Below are 25,966 nucleotides of genomic sequence, written 5' to 3'. Positions count from 1 at the left end.
TAGGGGTAAATAAAGGTGCTTTCGCACTGGAGGAACCGTACCATAGTTCCTAGAACTATTAGTGTAAGTTCCTAATTTTTGGCGTGTTTTGGCATGTTTAGGGGAACTAAATTAGCTCATACTTTAGAGTAGGGTCTAAAACAGTTCAATAGGAACTATCAGTGACATATTGTATGCTGATTGGTCAAATGCACACAAAACACCGGCTACCTGGCATTTTTAAAAAGTTGTGTAAAAATATTTACAGCCGATAACAGCATTTACCTGTTGTCCGCAGCGTTGTGTTCATTTCTCAGCCTCGATGATATGTAACACTGCAAGTTATCATAGGAGATTTAGTCAGATTTTCATGCTCTTTCAATCACGTAAACCATACGTCTACATAACATCTCCGTTATCACGAAACCTACAACACACAACAAAAACAGGTCCGATCATGGCTTTCTCAATTCACTGGTTGTTGCCGTTTGTCGGCCACTTCAGAGTTCCTGCTGCCGGTGCAAATGCAACCATGAAAATGCCCGAGGGAGAAATTGGTTCTCTAGGAACAACCCTGCTGACTAGTTCCTAGAACTACACGGTGTGAAAACACCTTATGTAATCCTTTTGAGGGCACTGCCCCAGTGACGAGATGTTGTTTTTGCAGACTGAATGTGGATAGTATGTGGGATGCATATGACAGACCGTTGTCCAGTGTGGTGCCAAGGTTCTTGGCTTTATGTGGGGAAATGACTGTGTTGTCTATGACAAGGTCTTGGCAAGGATGTTTCTTGGCTATTATGAACAGCAGTGTGGTTTTCAGTAAATTCCGCTTCAGATGATGGGCATTTATCCATGCACAAATACATTTCCAGGTGATAACTTCACTAAGTGATTTGGTGTGAAGGCAGAGTTCATTTGATCCAAGTACTGATCCTGGTGGAACACAAAGTTGGTGTGGAGATGAAGCAGATCCTTATCATGGTATCTGGTTAGTTCTGTTCTGAGCCTGTAATGTCTACTTCATTGGTGTTAAAAAGGAGGATTCACAGTGTTCAATGCTGCTGATGGATATAGTAGAATGCAGGACTGATGAGAGGTTTGCTGTTTTAGCTGTATTAAGTACTTTACTCAGTGAGATTACTGCAAGCTTTAATGAAATTTCCCAAATAAGGTTCAAATTAATTACTTGAATATGGATAAAGATGGTGCAGGTAACAATTCAATGTTCTACAAAAGTCACTTTTATAGAAGTAGGCTACTTTCACAATTTGGGGACTGAATGCTACAGCCTTCCATAAATTAAGTTACATTGCAACTGGATTGCTATCATTTCTGATATGTAAATGTGAGGGGGGGAAAGAACTCAACTTTTCTTTATCATATTTTTATGATTATGTAACAATTTCTGATTGTTGTGTTTATAAGTGATGCATATTAAGACATAATGGATAAGACAACAGAAAAAGCGGTGAGATCAAAGATGATTATTTCCACATGAATATATAAGTATCAAGCATTGCAATCAATTGCCTAACAGGTATGATTTTAGATGAAATTGAAACAAAACATGAGGACAATGCTGCATCTATGCACAACAGTCAGTAGCACAGAATACTCATCGAGTTCTGCTTGCACTAGTCACGCATAACAAATGCGGCGCCCTCTAGCGGCTGATACTACTAAGTCTTTATTTTATTTTTTTTATTTTTTTACCAATGATATGCTATGTGTCGTTTTGCCATTGTATTAAGAATAAGTAGCAACAGTCTATTGAAAAGCTAGTGTTTACATTTCTAAACCTTTGCACATGGTTTTCATGGTTTTGAGCTTTTTACAGAAGTATTTTATTTGTTTTTCTAACTGTAACTAGGGTTACTCAAAATTTACAATTATTTTTCATTCACCGTCATGTTGTCCCAAACCTGTATGACTTTTTTCTTCTGTGGGACACCAAAGAAAATGTTTCCATTTCCTTTATGCTTACAGTGAAAGTCAAATGGGTTTGAAACAATATGGACAACATCTCTGGTGTTCCTCTTCTGTGGGACACCAAAGAAAATGTTTCCATTTCCTTTATGCTTACAAGTGAAAGTCAAATGGGTTTGAAACAATATGGACAACATCTCTGGATGTAAATAAATGCATACAAGTTTGGAACTACGTAAGTGTGACTAAATTACAGAATTTTCATTATGGAGTGAACTAGTTCTTTAAGTTTAACATTTATTGTGAAATAAATCTGGGGTTTCAAGGCATTGCAGGTGAACAGGTTAGAAACTACAGTACTTACATCAGAACAGCAGGCTGTGTAGTGCACTTGCATTACCAAGATTAAATTTTTTTTTTTTTAATATTCCCATAATTACGTGAAAAATTAATTAAGTAATTTAGAAATTAACTGCTTATTCCAAAACTGCATAATTAAGTGTCAGGCACAAAGAGTAGATATTTCAACCTACCCCATTACCAGGGTGAGTTTTAACACTAATAGAAAACAAAGACATGTTAACAAACTTACATTAATTTATTGTGATAATTAAATGTACTTGATTAAAATAGTTGTTATCCTAAAAACCCTAATGAAGGTAGTCTGATTCCATTCCTGTATAGCTCATTTCTGGTCGGTTAACTTTGTTGGTCTTTTCTATATAAATAATTAAGTATAACATTATATGTTTGGAACACTACAGTTTATTAATTATAATTTGATTATCTTCAAAATGACAAGAAAATGAACAGGATGCAAGGAAAGGATGGGGCCTAAAAAAAGTTAGCCACTGCTCAGTGGGGATTGCGTGTGAAATAACTTCCTAGTATATATGTCAAATGTTACATTACAGTACATGGTTAATTTTGAAATTGGTAAAATTCAAAAATTTAATGTAAACTTTAATTTATCTTTAAAACTGAACTTTAAAACTGATAGGGAAAATGATTTTGCTGGAAACATTTCAACTTGAGAAAACAACATACGACAACAAACTCTCAAACGAAAGCAGTACAGTTATAAAATTGACCCCTAAATTGTAATATTGATAGTTTGAAGTTGAAATTTTGCAATATTGTCTGTTGTCAATAGCATTGCAATGTGTAAAGCACAGCACACACTGAAGTCGCTTTCAAACCAAGCAGCTTTGTTGGTCAGGACAGCAAATTCAAGTGACTAAGTTGATCCAAATGGGAAATCTGGGGAAATCTTTTGCTCTCACGTGAAACTGTATCGATTCCTATTGAAATGACTGGATTTTGAAGCAATTGTAACTAAATATCATTAATATTATGCAATTTATGGTAACACTTTATTTTAAGGTGTCCTTGTTACACGTTACATGTACTAAATATTATAATAACAATTAATTATGCATAATTACATAATTACCCTCAGTAACCCTAAGCCGAGCCCTAATCCTAACCCTAACCATATAGTAAGTACATGTAGTTAATTAATATTACTTAGTACTTAAATGTATAATTACACTGTAACAAGGACACCTTAACATAAAGTGTATCCCAGTTTATTACTACTCATAAACAAAATGATAGAAACAGTTTTTACTCAGAAATTGCTAGTACATTTCACATTAAATGAAATGTGAAATTTTGAATTTGAAAGACTTGGGTTGTATTTTCTTGTAAAACATTTTTTTAAATTATTTACATTTACTTGTTTTATTTAATTAGATTTTAAAAAAAAACTGTATTAATGGGTCATAAAAATGTACTGCAGAGTGGGAATAGCTCTTGTTATTTCTTTGAAAGAATCAAAGACGAGTACTTTGAATCACCTCTTGATTGCTGAGTTCCCTCAAAGGGCTGTGTGATTCACTGCCACTGCAATAAATCCCCTAGAGAGGGAATCACCATAGTAATCCCAATTCCTCCATATCAAGCTGCTCACTAGAAAACTCTCCCATTTTAATTGATAACCTGAGCTCTAGATGTAGTTTTGCTCCATCCACTTCCGCAACGCACATTTTTTTGGGTGCATACCGTTGGCGTAGATGTGCTTTTCCCAGCATGGGCCTAGGAGAGAGAAGATGGAGGGGCCTTTTCAGGCTGGGAGTGACAGATCTTTTATTGAAAGAGACTGGACCCCCCTCACACACACACACACACACACACACCATGCCCTCCCCATCCGTGTCTGGGCCATTGTCACCAGGCTTGGTACTCCTGAAGTACCCCCCACCCCTCCAAGGGTCTTTGTCACTGTAAGTCCTTCTGCAGACTGAAACAGTGCCAAACCTCACAAACACACACACACACACATAATGTGTCCTTTTCCCAAAGGCTCATTCAGAAGGGCCCTTTGCTTGTCAGAATGCATCGAGCAGGTCTGCGCAGATCGAGAACGCTTGACGGAATGGAAAAATGGGGAGAGAGACTTATGCCATTATCTAGTTTTGGGTAGAAGTGTGTGTGTGTCGATATTGACAGCATTCCTCTGGAGATAAACCCCTCTGGCCTCAAAGCCCCCAGCCCCACCCAGCCCCTCACAAGTGTGTGTGTGTGTGTGTGTGCGTGCAGGGGGAAAGGGGCAGTGCCCGGACCCCTACACCCAGATAGTGTAACACTGGAAAGCAGTGAGGCAAAAGACGTAGAGAGAGAGAGAGAAAAAGAGAAGGTATACCGGGATGCCAACCAAGACCGTCATTTGTGGAGTAAGTACAACTTTCCTGAAGATTCCTTCAACTTCTTTGTTGTTTTTGTTAGATGTTGCAAAATTGAACATTCTAGAAACTTGCTCATGTTTCCAGTTGATTTTTTTGCTTCAAAATACTCAATGCAAACAAGTTTTGGGGCCACTAAATATATTCTTAATGCTATTTTGGTAACACTTTATTTTACGGTGTTACATGTATTTACTAGTAATAGCAATAAATTATACATCACATGCAACTAACACTAAACAAAACCCTAATTACTAAACCTAACCATATACATTAGTAATTACATGTAGTTAATTCATATTACTCATTACTTGTTACAAATGTATAATTACTTTGTAACAAGGACACTAAAATAAAGTGTAACAATTATTTAAATGTGTCCTTGTTACACTGTAATTTCACCAAAAAAAAGTACTGAGTAATATTAATTAGGGTTAGAGCTTGCTTTAGTGTTAGTTGGGTCACATTTTATTTTAAGGTCCAATTCTCGCTATTAACAAAACATTAACTGTAACTTTTGCCTCAATAAACTACTAATTTGCTGCTTGTTAATAGTTAGTAAGGTAGTTGTTAAGTTTAGACATTGGGTAGAATTAGGGATGTAGAATATGGTCATGCAGAATATGTGCTTTATAAGTACTAATAAACAGCCAATATGTTCATAATAGGTATGCTAATAAGCAACTAGTTAATAGTGAGAATTGGTCCCTATACTAAAGTGTTACCATTAGTTGCTTGAAATTATGCATAATTTACTGTTATTACTATAGTAAATACATGCATGCACATTAAAATAGGCAATTTTTTTACAAAAATGTGACTACATTTATAAAGCAGCCATCCAGTCAGCTATATTTTAAAATTCTTTGCCCCGTTCATAGGAGAATCTGGTCTTTGAGTCCCAACCCAAACTATTATATGCAGTCATATTTTCTTTAATAATTTAAAATGTATTTTACTGTAGTCAAGAGAGAGAGGAAACTGCATTGTTGCTAAATGTTCTCAAAAGATGTCCTAAAGATTTTCTTTCTTTACATAATGTGCAAGGGAGGGCAAAGCACCGATGTAAAGAATATGCATGGGATTTAAAAGAAGGACTAAGAATAAAAATATTCATATTTGTACATGAGATTAAATAAAGTTAGAAGGTGTTAATGGAGACTTTCACATTGTGCATTACTTTGTTTTGTGATCTGTGTAGCTGTGGCACAAGCAAACACCTTTGCACTTGGTTTATAGATTGCTGAATAGGGCACAGGGAACCTCTAAAAGAGGAACTCACAGTCTCACCTTCGTTTTTACAAGAATAACAGGAAATTCACATCAGATATATCCTTTGACGCAGATTTCACAGGTCCTTCAAATATTTGGACAGATCTTTCATTTGCTAAATCTCAAACTAAGTGGTGTCTCCAAACAAATGCTTTTTTTCTGAGCCATTTTGCAATTACTTTTATTCAGCTGATGTCAAGGTGATTTTAGAGGATGTATAAAATCGATTCCCCTCAAGTTCACTACAGCTACAGTATACTTCATCACACTATGAACACAAATGTTTGACAACAACAACATGTCCATTTGTCTATTTTTAATATTTAAAAATGTACAGCCTTTTTCTTTTGTGAAATGTTTTCTTTGCAAAGTTTGTTTGTAATATTGATCTTTAAAACAAAAGCTATTTGGTTTGGTATTTTATCTAATATTGTATCTAATGCAATGTGACTTACAGATTAGATGAGGTTTAGATACATTTTTTGGGCACACTGTTTTTTTATTGTGTCCTCACACTGAAATTACACAAAAAAGTACTGAGTAACTAATTAACAACATGTACTTTATGTTTAGGGTTAGGATTTGCTTTAGTGTTTAGTTTCTTGAAATGATGCATACTTTACTGTTATTAAAATGTAACGTGTGGAACAAAACACATTCAAATAATCACAAGTATTGCCAAAATGTGACTACAGCTGACTGTATTTTAAAATTAAATGGACTTTGGCTATTTTTCCAGCAGATTATAATTCTTTTAACATTCAGTCGCAAACATCGCTGCAAGCATACTGTTTAACATTTGCACTTTTTATGTGTTCACCATCTTACATAATGCAGGAATAGTCAGTGAAACCTGTCTTTTTGTGTCCCCATGCATGCATGGGAATAGTTATGCATTTCGCAATTATCTCAGTCAGTATATGAATATTTATGATGAGTGATAGTTTACCACTCCACAGCAATGCATGCTCTTTAAATCAGTCCAAAACACACCAACATCACACACATTTGTTCATTTATGATCCTGAGCCCCAAATGCATCCAGTGCATCATCTGAACTTCTGATGTGGAGAAGGAAATGGTCACACAGGATTTAAGTATATATTCATAATATATGGTGTACACGAACATAGCAACGCATTAATGTGCATGAGCTGAATTTCATGGTGTTGTGATGTATAATCCCATTCACTTTCCCTCCGTGGGAATTACGCATCACCACCTGGTCTCATATGAGCGGCTGTTGTTTGCTGTGCAAGCAGTTATTGTGATGGATCGCATTCTCTCTGTGTGTTTGCCTTCGTCAGTGTGCATTTCTCAGTAGAGGTGAATTTAAAGACTCCTTCGTCCACTCACTCCGTCTCTCTCTCGGATGCAGTCATACACACACACACACACACACTGCAGTGTTGCGTCTCAGTGATGATGTCATCCTGTCTGCTGCAGTACTTTTGCTCTTAGAGAGGGGAGGAAAGCTGGGGCTGGGTGCTGCTGACGTGGTTATTTATCTTTTTTCATATCACTATATGAGTTTTTTTAACTGTTGCATTAAATATCATTTGCGTTTTGCAAGATTATTCATTAAAAGCTTTATAATTCACAATGAGGAATCAACAGGACTGCATTACTCTATTAAATGATAATGTTAATTTTGTTTCTAAAGTACTTCTTTCCTGATGTTAGGATGTAATTTTCAAGACAGCCTGGCTTATGAATCATGCAATATTAATCATTTGTGTATGAGGAGGTTTATTTTATGTTTCATTTTTTATTTATGCTTTATTTGACCAAGGCAGTATTCTTTTTGAACTGAAAGGGTCAAAACAGCATCTTTTGCCATGTTTTGTTTGTTCTCTTGACATGTAATGGTACACTGCATAGAGATGTGGAGAATTTAGCAAGCCAGAGGCTAAGGATTAGGTGTGGTCTACATGATCGCCTCCACCGCCTTATCTGCTGCAAACACATGCTCATGTACAGTGACCTCACATTTTACGCATGTAGGGGACTCCAAAAATGGTTACTCAATTCAGGGTTAAAAAATGTATTACTGGAATAGGTAGTAATTACATACACTCTAAAAAATGCTGGGTTAAAAAGGGTCAAACCCAGCTATTGGGTTGTTTTGACCCAGCGGTTGGGTTGTTTTGAGTCAAAACAACCCAACCTCTGGGGTCAAATAACCCAATAGCTGGGTTTAACCCAGCGCTGGGTTATATTTAACCCAGCATTTTTTAGAGTGTATGATTTTGATTAAATATGTTATTTTTGCTCTATTTTTATTTTAATTTTTTTAAATAAAAAAAAAATATTATTTTTTTAAATATTGAAATATAAGACATTTTTATGATGCCATCCATTTTGTTTTGACTGTGTAAAATAGCATGTGGTGTTAGGATAAATAACTGGAAAATTGTACAAAAGTGTGTATGTATGTGTTTGTGTCCGCATGTGCGTGCGTGTGTGTGTGCGTGTGTGTGTGTTTGAGTGTGTGTGTGTGTGTGTGTGCAAAAAACCCTAACCCTAACTCTCAAAACTTACACACTCTTTTCACTATTACTACATAGAGTGTCCCATGTCCAGCAAAATCCATGCTTTTATATTATAGTATACATTAATGGTTTAAAAGTTTGGGGTTGCTAAGATTTTTTTTATATTTTTGAAAGTCTTTTATGCTCACCAAGGCTGCATTTATTTAATCAAAAATACTGTAAAAACAGTAATGTTGTGAAACATTATTAGGCTGCAATTTAAAAGAACTATTTTCTAATTAAATATGTTTTAAAATGTAATCTATTCCTATTATGCAAAGCTGAATTTTCAGCATCATTACTCTAGTCTAATCATTCTAATATGCTGATTTGTAGCTTAAAAACATTTCTGTTTATTATCAATGTTGAAAACAGTTGTGCTGTTTTGCATTTTTGTGGAAACTGATACAGTTTGCTTTTCAGGATTCTTTGATGACTGAAAAGTTCAAAAGAACAGCATTTATTGGAAATAGAAATCTTGTAACATTATAAATGTTTTAATGTCACTTTATTGTCAATTTAATGTATCCTTGCTGAATAAAAATATTAATTTCTATCAAAAAAGAAAAAAATCTTGCTGACCCCAAACCCCTTTAGTGTAGTATGTGAATTCTGACACAGCCAAAGAGATGGGGGAGAAAAATTGTGCTCCTAATTCTTAGGAGGTCATAAGTCGTCCCCATGCCAACTCACACTTTGTGTGTGCCCATGTCTCCATGTACTTGTCAAGTATATTTGATCAGTGAACCAGCCCTGCTGCTCGTGAAGGTACACACTCTCACACTCTCACACATTCCCACTGCCTCCACCACAGCAACAACACAGCAGATACAATCAACTTACACTGATTCAAAACAACATCTCAGTCTCAAGGATGTGAAAAAAATCTGTGGAAATCTGTTCCAATGCACTTAAGCCACAGAAGCAATTGAATCCAGACGTGTGATTAAAATCTAAGGGAGCTGCTCTGGAATTATGTAAATGTGCATGTATTGTATATAAACGGGCTTTTTAGAAATAATTTGATGTTTGGCTGAAAGTGTGAAAACTTCTCTCTACTCTAAATGTGTTTTTCAGACATGAGAAACCATCGTATGGTTCAATTCTCACTGAGTGAAGCTTCTTATCTCAGGACTGGGATGACTAAACTTATTTTGTAGGCTGAACCCCTATTACCTGCAACATTTTTTAGAATGTGCTTTTTTTGCAGCCTGTGTTACTGTAATTGTGATTGAGTATAACAAAGCTTGTCTGCACATACAATAATGTGTTAAATTTATTTATTATTTGAGTCTTTATGCCAAATGTTTTTAACATGATTTTGAAGATGCACTGCTGAAAAGAGAAGAAAACCTCACTGCTTTTCAGTAAAAGACATTTTCTAAATTTAGATGAATGTGATAAAGTTAAGAAGGTCACAGCAATAGAAATAGAAAAAAATCAGCTTCTTGCTCTTTCTGTCTTTGTGCTTTGGTTTTGGGTTTTAATGAGAATCGGTTGATTTGAAAAAATGAGTTTAAGTTTTAACAATCGATAAAATATTAATTAACTTTTTCCAGTTTTTTTTTTCTTTCTAGCCACTGCTCTGATCCTTCTTATTCTTTCCTTTTGCAGTATTATATAGTCTGTGCCTGTTCTTTGAGGTAATCTGACTATTTGTATTACTAAAATGAACAAAATACACAGTGCACATTTGTGCACATTTGTCTTTTTCATCCAGGAAAAAATGTATTGAACATCTTGGAAGGAAATAGTAAATTAATTTCATGGGACCTTTAACAATATGTTATCTTTGCACTCAGGTGTGTGTGTGCATGCTGTAAATATTTATGTACTGTGTATATTTAATGTTGAAAAGCTTGTCCTTTAATTTGTTTTCATTTTCAGTGTTTTCAGGTTTTGCCCCGTTTTGTTGTTGTTGCTGTTGTTGTTTTACTTCAATCTCAGTCTTTAAAAAAAAAATGTATACTGCTATTAACCAAACGTTATGTCACATTTGTTATCTTTTTTAACACTCTTCACATGTGATATTCTATTAAGTTACAAGTCTATGAAATACGGATGGCTGGCAAAAAGCATATAGTTTTCACGATGTAATTAAGTCATGAAAAATTCTAACCCTTATTTTTAAAATTCTATCCTCCTGTATTACTTCCTGTATTTTTTCTCAGGCTGATGCTACCACCAGTTTCCTCCGTGCAGCTCGCTCAGGTAATCTGGAAAAGGCTCTAGACCACATCAAGAATGGCATTGACATCAACACTGCCAATCAGGTAAGACTTCCTCAACTCAAGAGGAATAAACATGTCTGATTAATTGTATGATTGGGTCACAGCCAGGCTTTATTCGGAGGTGAAATGTCTGTTTGTAGAAGTCAGTCTTTTTATAGATGTATCTTGAGAGGTGCTCTAAAAGACAAAATGTGCTCTCAGAGCTCTTGAAAGATGTGTTATTTCTAGTTGATAAATCTAGAGCACACAGGGCCAAATCATACGGGGCCACTTTGCACACTTCATTATTTCTGTGATGCAACAACAATCTTTAAACACATAAAAATAAAGCGTCCAAAGGGGATTTTCTCAGAAATGCCATAGAAGAACCATTTGTGGTTCCCCAAAGAACATTTCCAGTTTTTTAGTGTGAAGAACATTTTTAATAACCTGAAGAACCTATTTTTCATTATAAAGAACCTTTTGGAATGGAAAGCTTCCACACCCTTAAAAATAAAGTTTTAAAAAGTTTGTTTCCCCAAATTTTTGGTTCCTTAAAGAACCTTTCAGTGATCCATTCTTAAAAGAACTAGTTTTCCTTAGTGTGAAGAACATTTTAAAAGCCTTTTCCATTATAAAAACCTTTTGTACAGTGGAAAGCTTCCATGGATGTTAAAGGTTCTTCATGGAAGCATCAATGCCAAGTTCCTTTATTTTTAAGAGGGTATAGAAAATCTGCTGAGCGGAAGGACCACCTATAATGGGAAGAAGATCCATATTTTCCTGGATTTTGCTCCAGAGATGGTAAAGCGCTGGGCAGAGAGCAACTGCAGGACAAGCCAAGCTAAGAGTGCTTTTCAATGCCACAAAAACAGTTGATGCCATCAATGCTATTCTTGGGTGATGAAGATCAGGGGCCATATTCACAAAGATTTTTTTAAGAGTTCTCCTAAATAGCAGTAAAATGTAACAATTTAACAATCCTTAACTTTTCTCAGATTTAGGAGCTGGTTTTAGGACTGACATGCCTATTTTTTTTTTAAGAGTTTCTCCTAAATCTGGTGATATAGGAGCTACTTTTAACCTTGAGATGTTTTGTGAATACAGCTCAAGGAGAGCAGCTAAGTGTTCAGGTTTCATAATTGTTCTTCTTTGATGAACATGTTTGGTTCAACTTAAATTATCATGCCATCTAAGAGTGCGCATACATGGTGCAAGCCTGATGGTTTCACCTGATACCTACTTTACCTTAGTGGACCTCTGGGGAAAATTATTTTTGGAAATAATTCTGTGTTTCCATGCCTGAACTGTGCGCAGACTTTATTTTGTGTGTGTGCAGTAGATGCAATCAAGTCCACTTCTTTTCCCTTTAGCCTAGTTTGTACACTGACATTTTCTGCTGTGTGGTGGGCCTGCATGCATCAGAACAGCAGCAGTAATTGAAATGATAATGCCCTTTGACTAATGAATAATGACTGCATGTGTTGTGAGTGATGACTTCAGCGCTTTACTCCATTTAGTCGTCATACTGAAGCAAACATGTGAGCAGGTCCACAGAGCTCTCTTGAGAGTGACCATGTCTACATGCACTGCTGAGCTCTTTCAAAAACCTGCTACAAAACCCTTGAGCTAGGACACGTAGGCTATACTGAAAAAACAATATTTTCTTAGTATTAATGTCTTGGCTTAAATCGAAATATCTAAACATTCTGAAAACAAGATATACTTACTTGACAAACAAAATTGTGTGAGATATAAAGACTTGTTTTTGGTGAATATATCAGTCTCATGTTTTGCAGTCTTATATTTAGCAAAAATCTAAAAAAAAAATTAAAAAAAGAAGCTATTTGTCAGTGCGGAAGAAAAACAAACAGTACATTGATATGTATACTTATACTTTCTATATTCTCTGCCTTAATACATTGTCCATTAAATTACAGGGGTCATCGGATGCCACATGCACTTTTACAAGTTGTTTGAACTGAAATGTGTGTTGACAGTGTGTTTACACAACCACCCTATAATGATAAAGATCCAACCGCCATTGTTTCGACGCCGGAGCAGATGTAGACAAGAATGGCTCCATAGTGATCGAGGTGTTCTGTTGTTGGATGTAATAATGAACATAGCAGTCGTCATTTACCCCTGACATCCGAGCCACTGACGACGCAGTGGATTACATTTGTTTCTGAAGGGAATGCGTCCCCGATCTACCTAAATGCGTCTATCTTCGTGTGAATCATTCGTGATTCAGCTTCACCTCCAGAAGAAGTGAGTGTAAGGTTTTTTAATGAATCTTTACAAATCGCCTTTCCTAATAACGTGCTAGTTAGCAAGTTTCACAATGAATGCGGCTAAAGTTTACCATCTCTCAGAGAGCGGCTCTGAAGAGAGGGGCGGGATGAGCAGAGCTCATTTGCATTTAAAGCAGCATGCAAGAAAACAGCTTGCTGTAGACTGAGCTGTTTTTGACAGGGTAAAAACGGCGTTGTTTTACTCTACCATTGAGAAATTTTAACCAAACTATGTTACAGAATTTTCATTAAGACTCTAAAGAATCATATCAACTTGTGGAAAATGGGCATCCGATGACCGCTTTAAAGATGCATTTATTTTTTTATATACTAATTAAGAAAATATTTTTGTTTAGATATTTGCATTTGTTTGTAATAGAACACTGGCATTCTGCTTAGAACTACTGTATTATTGCTCTTTTTTTTTCCAAAAATATTATATAATGCAGATACTCTACAGCTGTTACTTTAGTATTGTTCTTGGTATTACAATAGTATACTAGTATAGCTTTTATTAATATTTTGAATTAGCTTTTGTTTTTAGATTTTCAGTTTTCAATTTAAATTTTAAATAGTAGAAATTGTATTTGCTCATTTCAATTCAATTTTAGTTTTAGTTCAGTTTACTTTTTATTTATTTCCAGTTAGCAATTTTAGTGCAATTTTAGTTTCTAATTTTCATTTGGCTTTAGTTTTTCATCTAATATTTATATTTTATTTTATTTCAGCTGTATATACCAACCAAGAGACCAGAAGCTGTTCTGTCAGTATTCAATATATTGATTTACATCACAGGAAACTACAGTAGCAAGTGAAATCAGACATGTACTGTAAATGTCTATTAACATTTACTGACTAATATAAAACACAATTTTCAGTGACATCAGTGTCTTTTATGTATATGACTGGCCGTATAAAGTATGCAAGTTGATCGATCATCATATCTTTTTCAATGACAGAAACCCAGAGTTTGACATCTCCTCATCTCCATATGATGCAACATTTGTTGTATGATATTCTGATACAGCTATATAACTGTTTGTAATTTCTTCATCCATCCATTATTTTTCTTTTGTTCCTTCGTTTCTTTCTTTGAGTCACATTGAGATGGGGTGAGTGGTCTCTACACTCAGAGGGGATAATATCAGCAATGTGAGAAAGGTCCAACCTCACATGTCCTGTGAGGCTGAAGGAAGGCTGTGTGAGGTTAGACCTATCCCACATGGCCCGTATTCTTCCCAGCAGAGAGACCACCGGCCTGCCATCCACCTAAATCACTATCATCACCATCATCATCATCATTGGTTGATGTTATTTGACGATGCTTCTGTGAGATGCGGAGTGATCTACAAACCCCTCACATCCCCTTTTAAGTCTCTTTGCGACATTACAAGACCGTACTGACCATTTGATTTGAGATCAGATCACCTTCAGTGTGAGTTTGCTCTGATGGCTCTTTCCCTTCACAGAATGGACTTAACGGGCTGCACTTGGCCTCGAAAGAAGGCCATGTTAAAATGGTGCTGGAACTACTGCACCAGGGTATTGTTCTTGAGACGACCACAAAGGTAAGAGTTAGAGCTACAGTGGCCATGAAAACTATTTGAATGTTAACAAAAGTATAGATGTCACTGCGTTAGATGCTACAGCTTCTAGAAATAACTCTTCTGAATTGTTTCACATTTACATTTAGCTAACTGATCTGAAGGTGAAGTCAGTTCCCCTCAATTTTGTGCAAGTATCATAGCAGAGTAACCATAAGAGATATTCATCACATTAACTTTGAACATGTTCATCTGTTATATGTTTCCCTAATTTTTTATAAATATTATGCTTGTGCTGTTTTTCCACTTGATGTTTTAACACTTTACAATAATTTGCTAACATTAGTTAACAACATTAGTTACCATACACTGACTAGACTAAATAACTAAAGAAAAATACCTTTAAAGCATTTATTAATCTTAAAGGGGTCATATGATGCTGCTAAAAAGAACATTATTTTGTGTATTTGGTGTAATGAAATGTGTTTATGCGGTTTAAAGTAAAAAAAAAAAACATTATTTTCCACATACTGTACATTATTGTTTCTCCTCTATGCCCGTGTGGCGTTATGCAAATCTTCCCACACAGTTAGGTAGATATGTGGGGGCGTGTTCGAACGAGCCGTTTTAGGTAGGTGTGGCTGACTCTGAACTTTTATAAAGAATATCTCTTTGGATTTGAGACTTTAGTCTTTGCAACTTTACAGATCTTCTTTATGCACCAAGAGCTTGTAACACTCCAAAGAGAAAGGAAAAAATGAAATTGCATCATATGACCCCTTTAATGTTAATTTCAACATGTACTAATATGTTTTTAAAATCAAATGTTGTAGCTGTTAATATTTTTTAATTATCCTGAGCTAACGGGAACATTTATTTTTATTAACCAACATTACAAAAGATTAATAAATACTGTAACATATGTATTTCTCATAGTTAGTTCATTTTAGTTAATGTATTAACTAATGTTATCTAATGGGATTTTATTGTAAAGTGTTGCCAATTTTATTTGATCTAATACAATGATATCCATAGATTTTAAGTGTGACGTAAGGTGTTCAAGTATTTTTTTTTTGTTCACATTCATGAAGCAGTTAAGAAGTTACAAGTTAACTTAATTTTATCACATGTACCTTAAAAAAACATTATATAAAGGAAGTACACTTTAGCATACTTTTAAAAAGAGTATGATATAATATACTTTAAAATGATGTACTAAAGTGTGAATGGAATGGAATGTTGTTGGCCACTTAACTGCATGTTATTTGTGATTAATTAAAGTTATATTATAGTTTAAATTCATACAATTAGCTGAACTTTAGAGTGCTTTTTGGACCCACTTAAGTAGGACTTGTGTACATCGTTTTATGTAATTTCATAATTACTTCTATTGTCTTTGAAATATGATTGTACAGACAAGCATATGGTGAACTAGAATATACTTTAATGTCATTTCAATTAAGCACATACTTTTTCACCAGGAAATGATTTATTTTCAAAAAATGCATATGATTAGAAAAACATGGTCTGTGTCATTAAATAAATATTTCTCTCATAGAAAGGAAATACTGCTCTTCACATCGCTGCGTTAGCTGGACAGGAACAGGTGGTCACAGAGCTGGTTAACTATGGTGCTAATGTCAATGCTCAGTCTCAGGTGGGCAAACAAGGGGTTGGTTACTGTGTTCTAATATTCAGCTATCTGCAAGTATTTACCTAATGTTGACCTAAAGCATAATACATAATGGGGTTTATATGTTTTCTTCTCCCCAGTTGGATGTTTTCATTTGAACAGTACAGTGATTTTAGTGTTGCTCTCCGAACTAAAATCTGTCTGCTTGTATTGCCAACTGTGTATTTGTGTGCTTGTGTTAGTTTGGTATTGTATCTGCATATGGGTGTTTATGTCTGTGTGCAACAGAAGGGCTTCACTCCGCTCTACATGGCTGCACAAGAGAATCACCTGGAGGTTGTGAAGTTTCTCCTGGATAATGGAGCCAATCAGACCATTCCAACTGAGGTAATTCTGCCCTTGTAAAAAATAAAAAATAAAAGTACACATAAGCATACTTTTAAATAAGTTGGTTAGGTTTGTATTTCGTTATGTTCTGTTTATTGTCATAGATATGTTTATTGTGTGATGTGGTAACTATAGTAACTGCAGCGCCCATTGCGTATGTGGTCAGAAACTACCGTGAAACGCTTAGTATAAACACTTAGGTAAGGGTGACGGTTAAGACGTTTGTTGCAATGCTCCGCCCATTGCGTATGTGGTCAGAAACTACCGTGAAACGCTTAGTATAAACACTTAGGTAAGGGTGACAGTTAAGACGTTTGTTGCAACGCTCCTAAAGAAATCCCTTCCCTCAGGGAATTTTTTCCCCTCAGGGATACTCCTAAGTCAAATTACTTAAGGACTTTCATGCAACCGGGCCCAGGTCTTTATTATTTCATTTAAAAAAAAAAAAAGAATAATAACCTTTATTCAGCAAGTATGCATCAAAGGAACTGTGAGACGTTTTGTGTATTTTAGCAATTTTGAAGCCTAAGTGAATGGAATTATTTGTAGTATGACTGTCATAAATACAGTCAATAGCTGTACACATGTGTTTGTTTCCTGCCGTAAAGCAATCTTCCCATTTCGCTCAATAGAGTGGGGGAACTATGACAGCACTTTGTAGGCCGATCGGCTGTTAGCATCGCACTGGTTCCCTCGAAAAAAACAATAGGATTTTTCCATATATTATCGCAAAAAAAATAAGCTCTGTGTTCAACCATAGTTCATGAAACTTACAAGTTTTTTCCAGCAAGATAATCTTCACAAAATAATATAACTTTTATGAATTTTGAAGCCTAAATAAAAGTGCCAGAACTTAAAAGCTAAACTTAGGCTATAAACAAATGCTTGCCTTCAATGTCACCACCACCGTGCTTCTGACAACTTTTTCAAACTTATTTTTAACATGTTCAGTGAAAAGGATTTACACTGTATATGAATTTTAATCCATGCTACATGAACCTTTTCATATAAATATGAATAAACAAAAAACTAGAGCCAAACTAAAACTGAAGTGAGATATTAGTAATAAATAGTATAGTGAATAAATGAAATAATCATAACTAAAGGACATATGAAAGCACATATTTCTGTACATTCCGAAATAAGGTGTAGGCCTATTAAAAGTCAATAAAGGATTAATATGAATATTTTAATTAAAAATATGTCTCCACGTACTATTCAATAAAATTCTAGTGCATTTAATCTATTAAATAACAGCAGAGCGAGTGAGTTTTTGGATATGGTAAGATTAAACTTATTTTAGTGAATAAAGTACCACATTTCAGCTATCGTTTTGTTAGGGTGGGTACACAAAATGTTATTTTATCCTTGCTTCTAGAAAATCCTCAATATATGCTTTCTAACAGCTTCATGTGGTCGTAAACATTTAATTTTAACGTGGCTTTAATCACTATGCATCGTTAAAGTTTCACTTTCACTGTGACTAAGCCAGTAAATGTGGTGTTTACATGGAATAATCATATGAGTTTACCTTATGGTACGAACCCAGAGTCTCTGTATCAGTAGGATAGCGATAAAACGAGCATCATACATCCCAAGACTTGTGTTGCATTTTGGGGAAAAGCAAACAAAAAAATTGTCGAACAACAATATAAAATGCCGGAAACTATTAATTGGTTATTCTACAATTACTTGTACTATAAATTATAGTAAAAATAGGAAAATACTGTAAATTGATAAACTGTTCAGTGTAATGGTGTTTAATGTCTCAGACAGCGCCTGTAGTCCCATTTAGCAACTTGTTAGCAACCATCATTTTTAAGAAACGTAACAGTTTTTAAAAATCACGAGTGGGGTGTAACTGGTGTGTTTTATGTCGTAGAATAAAACGTGAAAGTATCTTGAGCTTGTGTGAACCAGGGACCTTATTTTAGGGGATTTAATCAAACTCCAATTCAAAAAAACTATTGACTCTGGGACGATGGGACGCGAAGTGCTAAAATGCTAACTCGCTTCCGGGTTTTTGCCTACAAAGTGACATCATAGTTCCACCACTCTATTTCGTTCCCACTCAACAAACTTACATACTCGAGGTAAAAAAAAAAAAAAATTACATACAGTTGCTTTAAATTGATCAAAAGTAACAGTAAAGACAGACATTTGTAATGTTACAAAAGGTTTCTATTTCAAATTAATTCTGTTCTTCTGACATTTCTGTTCATTTATTGACACTTTGTGTCACAGGAATAAATTACATTTTAAATATATTGAAATAGAAAGCAGCTATTCCAGATGGTCATAATATTTCATAATATTATTGTTTTTACTGTATTTTTAATAAAATAAATGCAGTCTTGGTGAGCAGAAACTCTTTTCAAAAACATGAGCAAACTTTTGAACAGTAGTGCATACAGTTGATGGATTTTTGCAATGATAAATCAATCGGAGTAACAACTCCGGAGTTTACAAGGAAAAGTGTGCTAGTTACTAACTCAGTTTCCCATGATCCTCTGCAGACAGGCTTCACACCACTCCATATCGCAGCCCACTATGAAAACCTGAATGTTGCCCAGCTACTTCTAAACAGAGGAGCTGATGTGAACTTCATGCCCAAGGTCTGTCTTTTAAATATTTCTACACTGAACCTCTGCCTGTTTACAGTTAAATACAAACTAGTGTGGCCTTCTTTCAGAATGGGATCACACCTCTACATATTGCATCCAGGAGAGGAAATGTTATCATGGTCAGACTTCTGCTGGACCGAGGAGCGAAGATTGATGCCAAGACAAAAGTATGTTTTAAAGCTACAATTCTAAACTTTAATGACAGAGAATTTGTATACACGTTTGTTGTTCTTTCATTTTTATCACAGGATGAGTTGACTTCTCTTCACTGTGCTGCCAGAAATGGCCATGTGAGAATAATCGAGATCCTTCTGGACCAAGGAGCCCCAATACAGGCCAAGACCAAAGTAGGCATACACCCAAATTACATATAGCCACAATAAAGAAAGAAAGAAAGAAAGACCCTCAACAACTCACCAACTTTTGAATAATTTGAAGAAGAATTTGGTAGTGCATTAACCTTTGTGATTTGGTTCATGTGGGTCAATTAGGCCTACATAAAGTTTAAGCTATTGTTCTTATGAGGCTTTTATTTAGTAAGAATTTCTCTATAAACCTGACATTTTTGGCTTTATTGCGTTTTATTTTATAAAACGCAATGCTTCAAATGAGAAAAAAAAATTGGAAAGAGTTACATATCTTGACTGAATATTATGTTCTGACAATAAGATTTCAATTTACTGAAATTATTATTGACACTGTGGTTCCCAATATACTGTGTCAGCAGTGCAAATGTAATAAAATGCATTATTTAAAAACAACTTTAAAAATCCATTTAAAAAATATTTAGGCCTAAATTTAAGATTTATGTATTTGAAGTGCATATAAAATATCCATCTATTTGGACTACACAGTTTTAACCTAAACAAAATAAATAAATTCAATGTGATGCATATTTGTCAGTTTATAGTCAAAATGTGCATTAATGAAACAGGTCAGAAATGGTTTAATATTAATAATCATATTTTCAAAATGCATTTTTTTTTTCAATTGACTTGAATCAGTGGAAATGCGTTTATTGCGAAAACAACTAAATTTATATCGTTAGAAAAGTATGAAGGTGGTTAAAATATTGCTAGCTGTGGGACAATCATTATTCAGTTATTGTAGTTCAAATATGAGATTGAAAATTAATTTATTGACAATAAATATATAAACCTGGTTACTGTGAATTTAAAACACATGCAATTTATTAGTACTTCTACAGAATTCTGACCTGTCTCCTTTCTGTTTTATTGCCAAATATGCATTGCATTAAGTTATTAGTTTGCTCATGTTAAACTGTATGATCTAAATGGATGGATATTTTATATGTAATTCAAATAAAATAATGCAGAAATCTTAAATGAAGTAATAATATTCAACTTTCAAAAAAAGTTATGTAAGACAGAACAAGTAATACGAATGAAAAAACCCTACCTGATTGGCATAAATTTGAAAGAAAATACCATTGGCAGCTCTAAATGTTCCCATATGTTGACTGCACAGAATGGCCTTTCTCCAATACATATGGCAGCCCAGGGCGATCATTTGGACTGTATCAGACAGCTATTACAGTACAATGCCGAGATTGATGACATCACTCTAGACCACCTGACCCCACTGCATGTGGCAGCACACTGTGGACATCATCGCATGACCAAGGTGCTCCTGGATAAAGGAGCCAAGCCAAACACCCGTGCTTTGGTTAGTACACATTGAAAAGACACACATGGCACAACTAATGTACATGATAATATTGTTGTTTTGAAATATCTAGAAGCTGTTCGCTTACATATAAATATTTCATGACATGCTTAGAATGGCTTCACGCCACTCCATATTGCCTGTAAGAAGAACCACATGCGTGTAATGGACCTACTGTTAAAGCATTCTGCATCCCTGGAGGCTGTAACCGAGGTGAGCAACAAGATAATTTCACAGTATAAAATAAATTAAGACAGAAAACAAGGATCAAAAGTGGCCCAAAACATAAAACAGATACAGTGGTCATTTATGATTGCATTTCAATTCAAGAACAATAAAAAACACACATTTAAATGGAATAGTTCACTTTAAAATGAAAAGATGTAGATGAGTTTGTTTCTTCATGGGAACAGATTTGGAGAAATGTAGCATTATATCATGTACTCATCACCAATGGATCCATTTCAGGGAATGGGTGCCGTCAGGAAGAGAGTCCAAACAGCAGATAAAGATGTCAATAAGTAATCCACAAGATTTAGCAAATGCTCTTTTTTGGGGTGAAATATTCCCTTAAATTGCATTTACTTTTTAATTTGAGCAAGGTCTAGTATAGAGATCTATGTAAACATTTCATGCAGCCATAATTTCAAGCTGTGACATGTTCAGTTCTCTGTGTCTGTTTGCTTTCTGTTTAACAGTCAGGACTGACCCCACTGCATGTGTCCTCCTTCATGGGTCATCTGAATATAGTGAAGATACTGATGCAGAAAGGAGCTTCACCACATGCCTCAAATGTGGTAAGCAATATCAACAGTTAAAGGTGCACACTGAAGTATGTCACAATGAGGCCACATAAACATTGAATTTCACATTTTGAAAGCAACATTTTCTTTTATTTCTGATTGAATATATGTTTTGGCTGCAAGCTGTGCTTGTACTGTAATCTTACTGTATGTGATCACGTACCTGTAATGTTAATGTGAATTTGTAGAAAGTTGAAACACCTCTGCACATGGCATCTCGAGCTGGTCACTGTGAAGTTGCTGAGTTCCTGTTGCAGAATGCAGCTCCAGTGGACGCCAAAGCCAAGGTGTGTGTTTTTTTTTTTGTGTATTTTAGTTTGACATTTAATTAAATGTTGGCTTGTTTTTACTGTATAAATGGGGTGTAATTAAAGCTTAGCCAAGCAAAATGAGAAAAACAATGCTGTTTAACCCTTTGGGGTCGACAAACGCGGATACGCGTTTTGTGGCATCTTCTCCTGATAACACCAAAAAGAACTTAATGCATGTCAAAACTTCTCCAGGGCCCCAAAACACCCTCGGACCCCAGAGGGTTAAATAATAATAGTACACAGAAAACAGCTAAATAACCATGTCATTTATTTAAAGTGCATTTTAATTTTAGTCTATTTGACAATCATGGTTTCCATTTTAAACCTGCTATTGTTCAAATGTCTAAAAGCAAATATCACTCCCCATAGAACAAAATAAAATAAACAAGTTTGTTTAAATAGTACCGGTATTTTCAGTTGACACCATGGTGTTGATGTGCAAAACACACACTGACTAGCTTTACTGAACATAGAAATTATTGTGTTGTATTCTTCTCCTTCTCCTTACATAACAGAAAATATGATGCATGATTTAAAAAGACATCACAACAAATATTAAGAGCTTTATAAGTTTTCTTCTTTATTTATAGCAAGTAAACCTTTTTTTTATTTTTACCTTCAGTGTAAATTCTATTTTCATATTATAGCTATAAGTTAGCTTTAGTTTATCGTGAAATTAAGTTGTAAAAAGCCCAAAACTATTGCATTGATCTACATTAAGTAACATTTTGGCTTATGACTAAAGATCAATATATATTTCTTTATAATAAATAAAGACCATATAGCATACTCTGTATGAATTTAAGTTTATACGAATGTTTTTGTCTTTAGGAAAGTAAATATTTTTGATTGACCCACTATGGTACGCAATATGATATCAATGAGAAAAAATTATTTATGATGTTTTTCCTGCTTAAAATTGGACACTATAACAATATCAATAAACATTTTCATAATTGTTTAATTAATTAATTTTTTAAAAGTTTGTTGCCTCAAAGCAACATTGTACCACAACGGACAAATTGAAACATTTGACATTTTTATGCCAAAAAAAGGAATATATTTACTGAAAACATCAATTTATTTAACCAAACACAGATTTATTCAGTTTTTAATGAATTGCACATCTCATATTTAATAAAAAGTAACATTTCATATCCAGCTGTTGCTCTCGGGCAACATTGTACCACCGTGAATCACAAATACGACCAAACTATCATATCTGTTATAAAGTAAAAAATGAAAAATCATCATAACCTTATCCTAATATGCACCTTATCCTTACAAGCATGCACATACACACACACACACACAATCACATGCATGTAAAATCTCTTTCTTCACTAATGACACCTCATTGCTTGTGAAAGCAATTCCTCTCAACAGAAAAATCATAATATGTGATTTAGTATGTGAATTACTATTCTTACAAATGCATTACAAAAGCACGTACAAATACATAAACATTCAGATAATCTTAACCCTTTTCCTTATAAATATCATATACTTGTATTCTAACCTAGTATGCCTGCATGGCCTTATGCGATTCCATTACGGTACAATGTTGCCCTGTGGCAACTTTCCAATGAAGGTGACTTCGGTTTTTGTAGGCAATTATCTGTAGGAAATTATTATTTTTTTTTTTTTAAAGCACTTTTCATTGGACAAAATATGGAGTCATGTGACATGCACATGTCCTGAAAGTGGAAACAAAATGGACCCCTGTGGATCATGTGACCACTTTTTTGTATTTTCATTTATTAGTATTTGACTTCTCCTTCCCTGAAATAGCGCTGTTCAATTAAATGGGTGTCTCATTTTATTTAAAAAAACTAAAATAGGCTGTGTTGCCTGGAGGCAACATGGTATCCTTTTATAAAGAATATCTCTTTGGATTTGAGACTTTAGTCTTTGCAACTTTACAGATCTTCTTTATGCACCAAGAGTTTGTAACACTCCAAAGAGAAAGGAAAAATTGAAATCGCATCATATGACCCCTTTAAATCAAAACGTCAAGGTTTAAACCAAATTAAATATAATGTGAGAAAAACAAATACATTTCGCTGTCTTTTTTTTTTTTTAAGTTGGTCCAAAGTATCATTTGTTTCAGTGTCACTGTTATTTGTTTAAAATGCATCACTTATCGAAAATGTGATATCAAGCTGTACTTCCATCAGGATGACCAGACGCCGCTACACTGTGCCGCCCGCATGGGCCACAACGAGATGGTGAAGCTGCTGTTGGAGCACAAGGCAAACCCCAACTCCACCACAACAGCAGGACACACTTCACTGCACATCGCTTCCCGTGAGGGACACACACAAACTGCCAGCATCCTACTGGACATGAACGCCCAGCTCACCAAAATGACCAAGGTACAGTGCTGCCCAAAGCCAAGATCACCTGCTTATTGTATTAAAATTGTTGAAACTCTCTCTTGAAAGCGTAATGCTGTTTGATTGGTGCCATGCAGAAAGGCTTCACTCCCCTTCATGTAGCAGCCAAATACGGGAAGGTGGATGTAGCAGTGCTGCTTTTAGAGAGAGGAGCCAACCCAAACGCTGCAGGAAAAGTATGAATCAGCTGCACGCATGCATGTGTTTATATGTATTTATAGAATGTTATTCTGTCTGATGAGACGTTATTGGCATTAGTGGTTGATCAAATGAGTAAACAGACACAACCAAGTAATTAAAATGAAGTCAGCAACTATAATCTAACATTTAAACGTGTAACATTACCGACTTAAGAATATTAGTTATATCTCTGTCCATTGACGAGGCTGTTGGTTGATTTTGAAACCAATCATTTTAAAATGTCTAAAATGATCCATCACCACCCTTGTGAAAAAGAACACTTTAGCATACTTTTAAAAAGAGTAGTACTTAATATGGAAATGATGTACTTAAGAGTGAAATTAATGTCATGTTTTTAGACACTTAATTGAATGTTAATTGCAATAAAAAGAAAATGTATTAAAGTTTAAATTTATGTTACATGCAGTTAGCTGACCTTTTGTTCAGCCGAGTGCTTTTTAAACCCCTTAAGTACGTATTTATATGCAATTTAGTAATTACTTCTATTGTCTTTGAAATAAAGGTAAAGTGTACTGATGAATGTACTGACAAGCATTTATGGTACATTAAAATATGCTTTAATGTATTAAATATTACTATTATATTATTATTAATATATTAGTATATATTAAATATTACAAAATATAGTTATAAAATGTAAAAATACAAATATAATATAAATATAAATTGTAATAATGAAATTGCAAATTAGTACATTTAAAATATATTAAAGGGGTCATATGATGCTGCTAAAAAGAACATTATTTTGTGTATTTGGTGTAATGAAATGTGTTTATGCGGTTTAAAGTTAAAAAAACACATTATTTTCCACATACTGTACATTATTGTTTCTCCTCTATGCCCCGCCTTTTTGAAACGCGTCGATTTTTACAAAACTAATCGGTCTGAAAAGCGAGGTGTGCTCTGATTGGCCAACTATCCAGTGCGTTGTGATTGGCCGAATACATCAAGCGTGTGACGGAACTTTTATAAAGAATATCTCTTTGGATTTGAGACTTTAGTCTTTGCAACTTTACAGATCTTCTTTATGCACCAAGAGCTTGTAACACTCCAAAGAGAAAGGAAAAATTGAAATCGCATCATATGACCCCTTTAATGTAATATTAACACAATACAGTTCAAATTTTAATCAATACTTTACATCTGCTTTAGTGTGTTAGTCAATACATCAAAATAAGTGTACTTCTTTAAAGCACAACAAAAGATAATTAAAACTTACCCTAAAATTACAATGTTTTCTTTCTAAAGTGCGCGTTTGAATCATCAGTGGCAAATCCTTTAAATGAAAACGTAAACCGACGAATAAGCGGCAACCACATGTTTGTTGATGTATTCCCTCAGCGACCAGCACAGATCAGCTCTAGGCATGACAAAGCGGATATCGTCCTCTTTTGGAAGACCAAACAAAGTAGTTTCACTTTC

At 34.7% G+C, this 25,966-nt stretch overlaps 1 protein-coding gene across 1 annotated transcript in view; it reads left to right on the top strand.

Moving 5' to 3' along the window:
- The window catches only part of LOC107740021 (ankyrin-1-like), a 149,865-nt gene that overhangs the window by 70,208 nt on the left and 53,691 nt on the right, over positions 1-25,966 (top strand). The window contains exons 2-14 of the mRNA XM_016552291.1: positions 10,627-10,728; positions 14,429-14,527; positions 16,062-16,160; positions 16,425-16,523; positions 19,040-19,138; positions 19,216-19,314; positions 19,396-19,494; positions 20,636-20,833; positions 20,948-21,046; positions 21,532-21,630; positions 21,825-21,923; positions 24,125-24,322; positions 24,421-24,519. Coding sequence (XP_016407777.1) covers positions 10,627-10,728; positions 14,429-14,527; positions 16,062-16,160; positions 16,425-16,523; positions 19,040-19,138; positions 19,216-19,314; positions 19,396-19,494; positions 20,636-20,833; positions 20,948-21,046; positions 21,532-21,630; positions 21,825-21,923; positions 24,125-24,322; positions 24,421-24,519 — 1,488 coding nt within the window. The remainder of the gene's footprint in view (positions 1-10,626; positions 10,729-14,428; positions 14,528-16,061; positions 16,161-16,424; positions 16,524-19,039; positions 19,139-19,215; positions 19,315-19,395; positions 19,495-20,635; positions 20,834-20,947; positions 21,047-21,531; positions 21,631-21,824; positions 21,924-24,124; positions 24,323-24,420; positions 24,520-25,966) is intronic.

Source organism: Sinocyclocheilus rhinocerous, unplaced genomic scaffold (assembly GCF_001515625.1).
Source record: "Sinocyclocheilus rhinocerous isolate Xijiao unplaced genomic scaffold, SAMN03320098_v1.1 scaffold285, whole genome shotgun sequence".
NCBI classification, from domain to species: domain Eukaryota; kingdom Metazoa; phylum Chordata; class Actinopteri; order Cypriniformes; family Cyprinidae; genus Sinocyclocheilus; species Sinocyclocheilus rhinocerous.
This window is presented reverse-complemented; position numbering and strand designations above follow the sequence as displayed.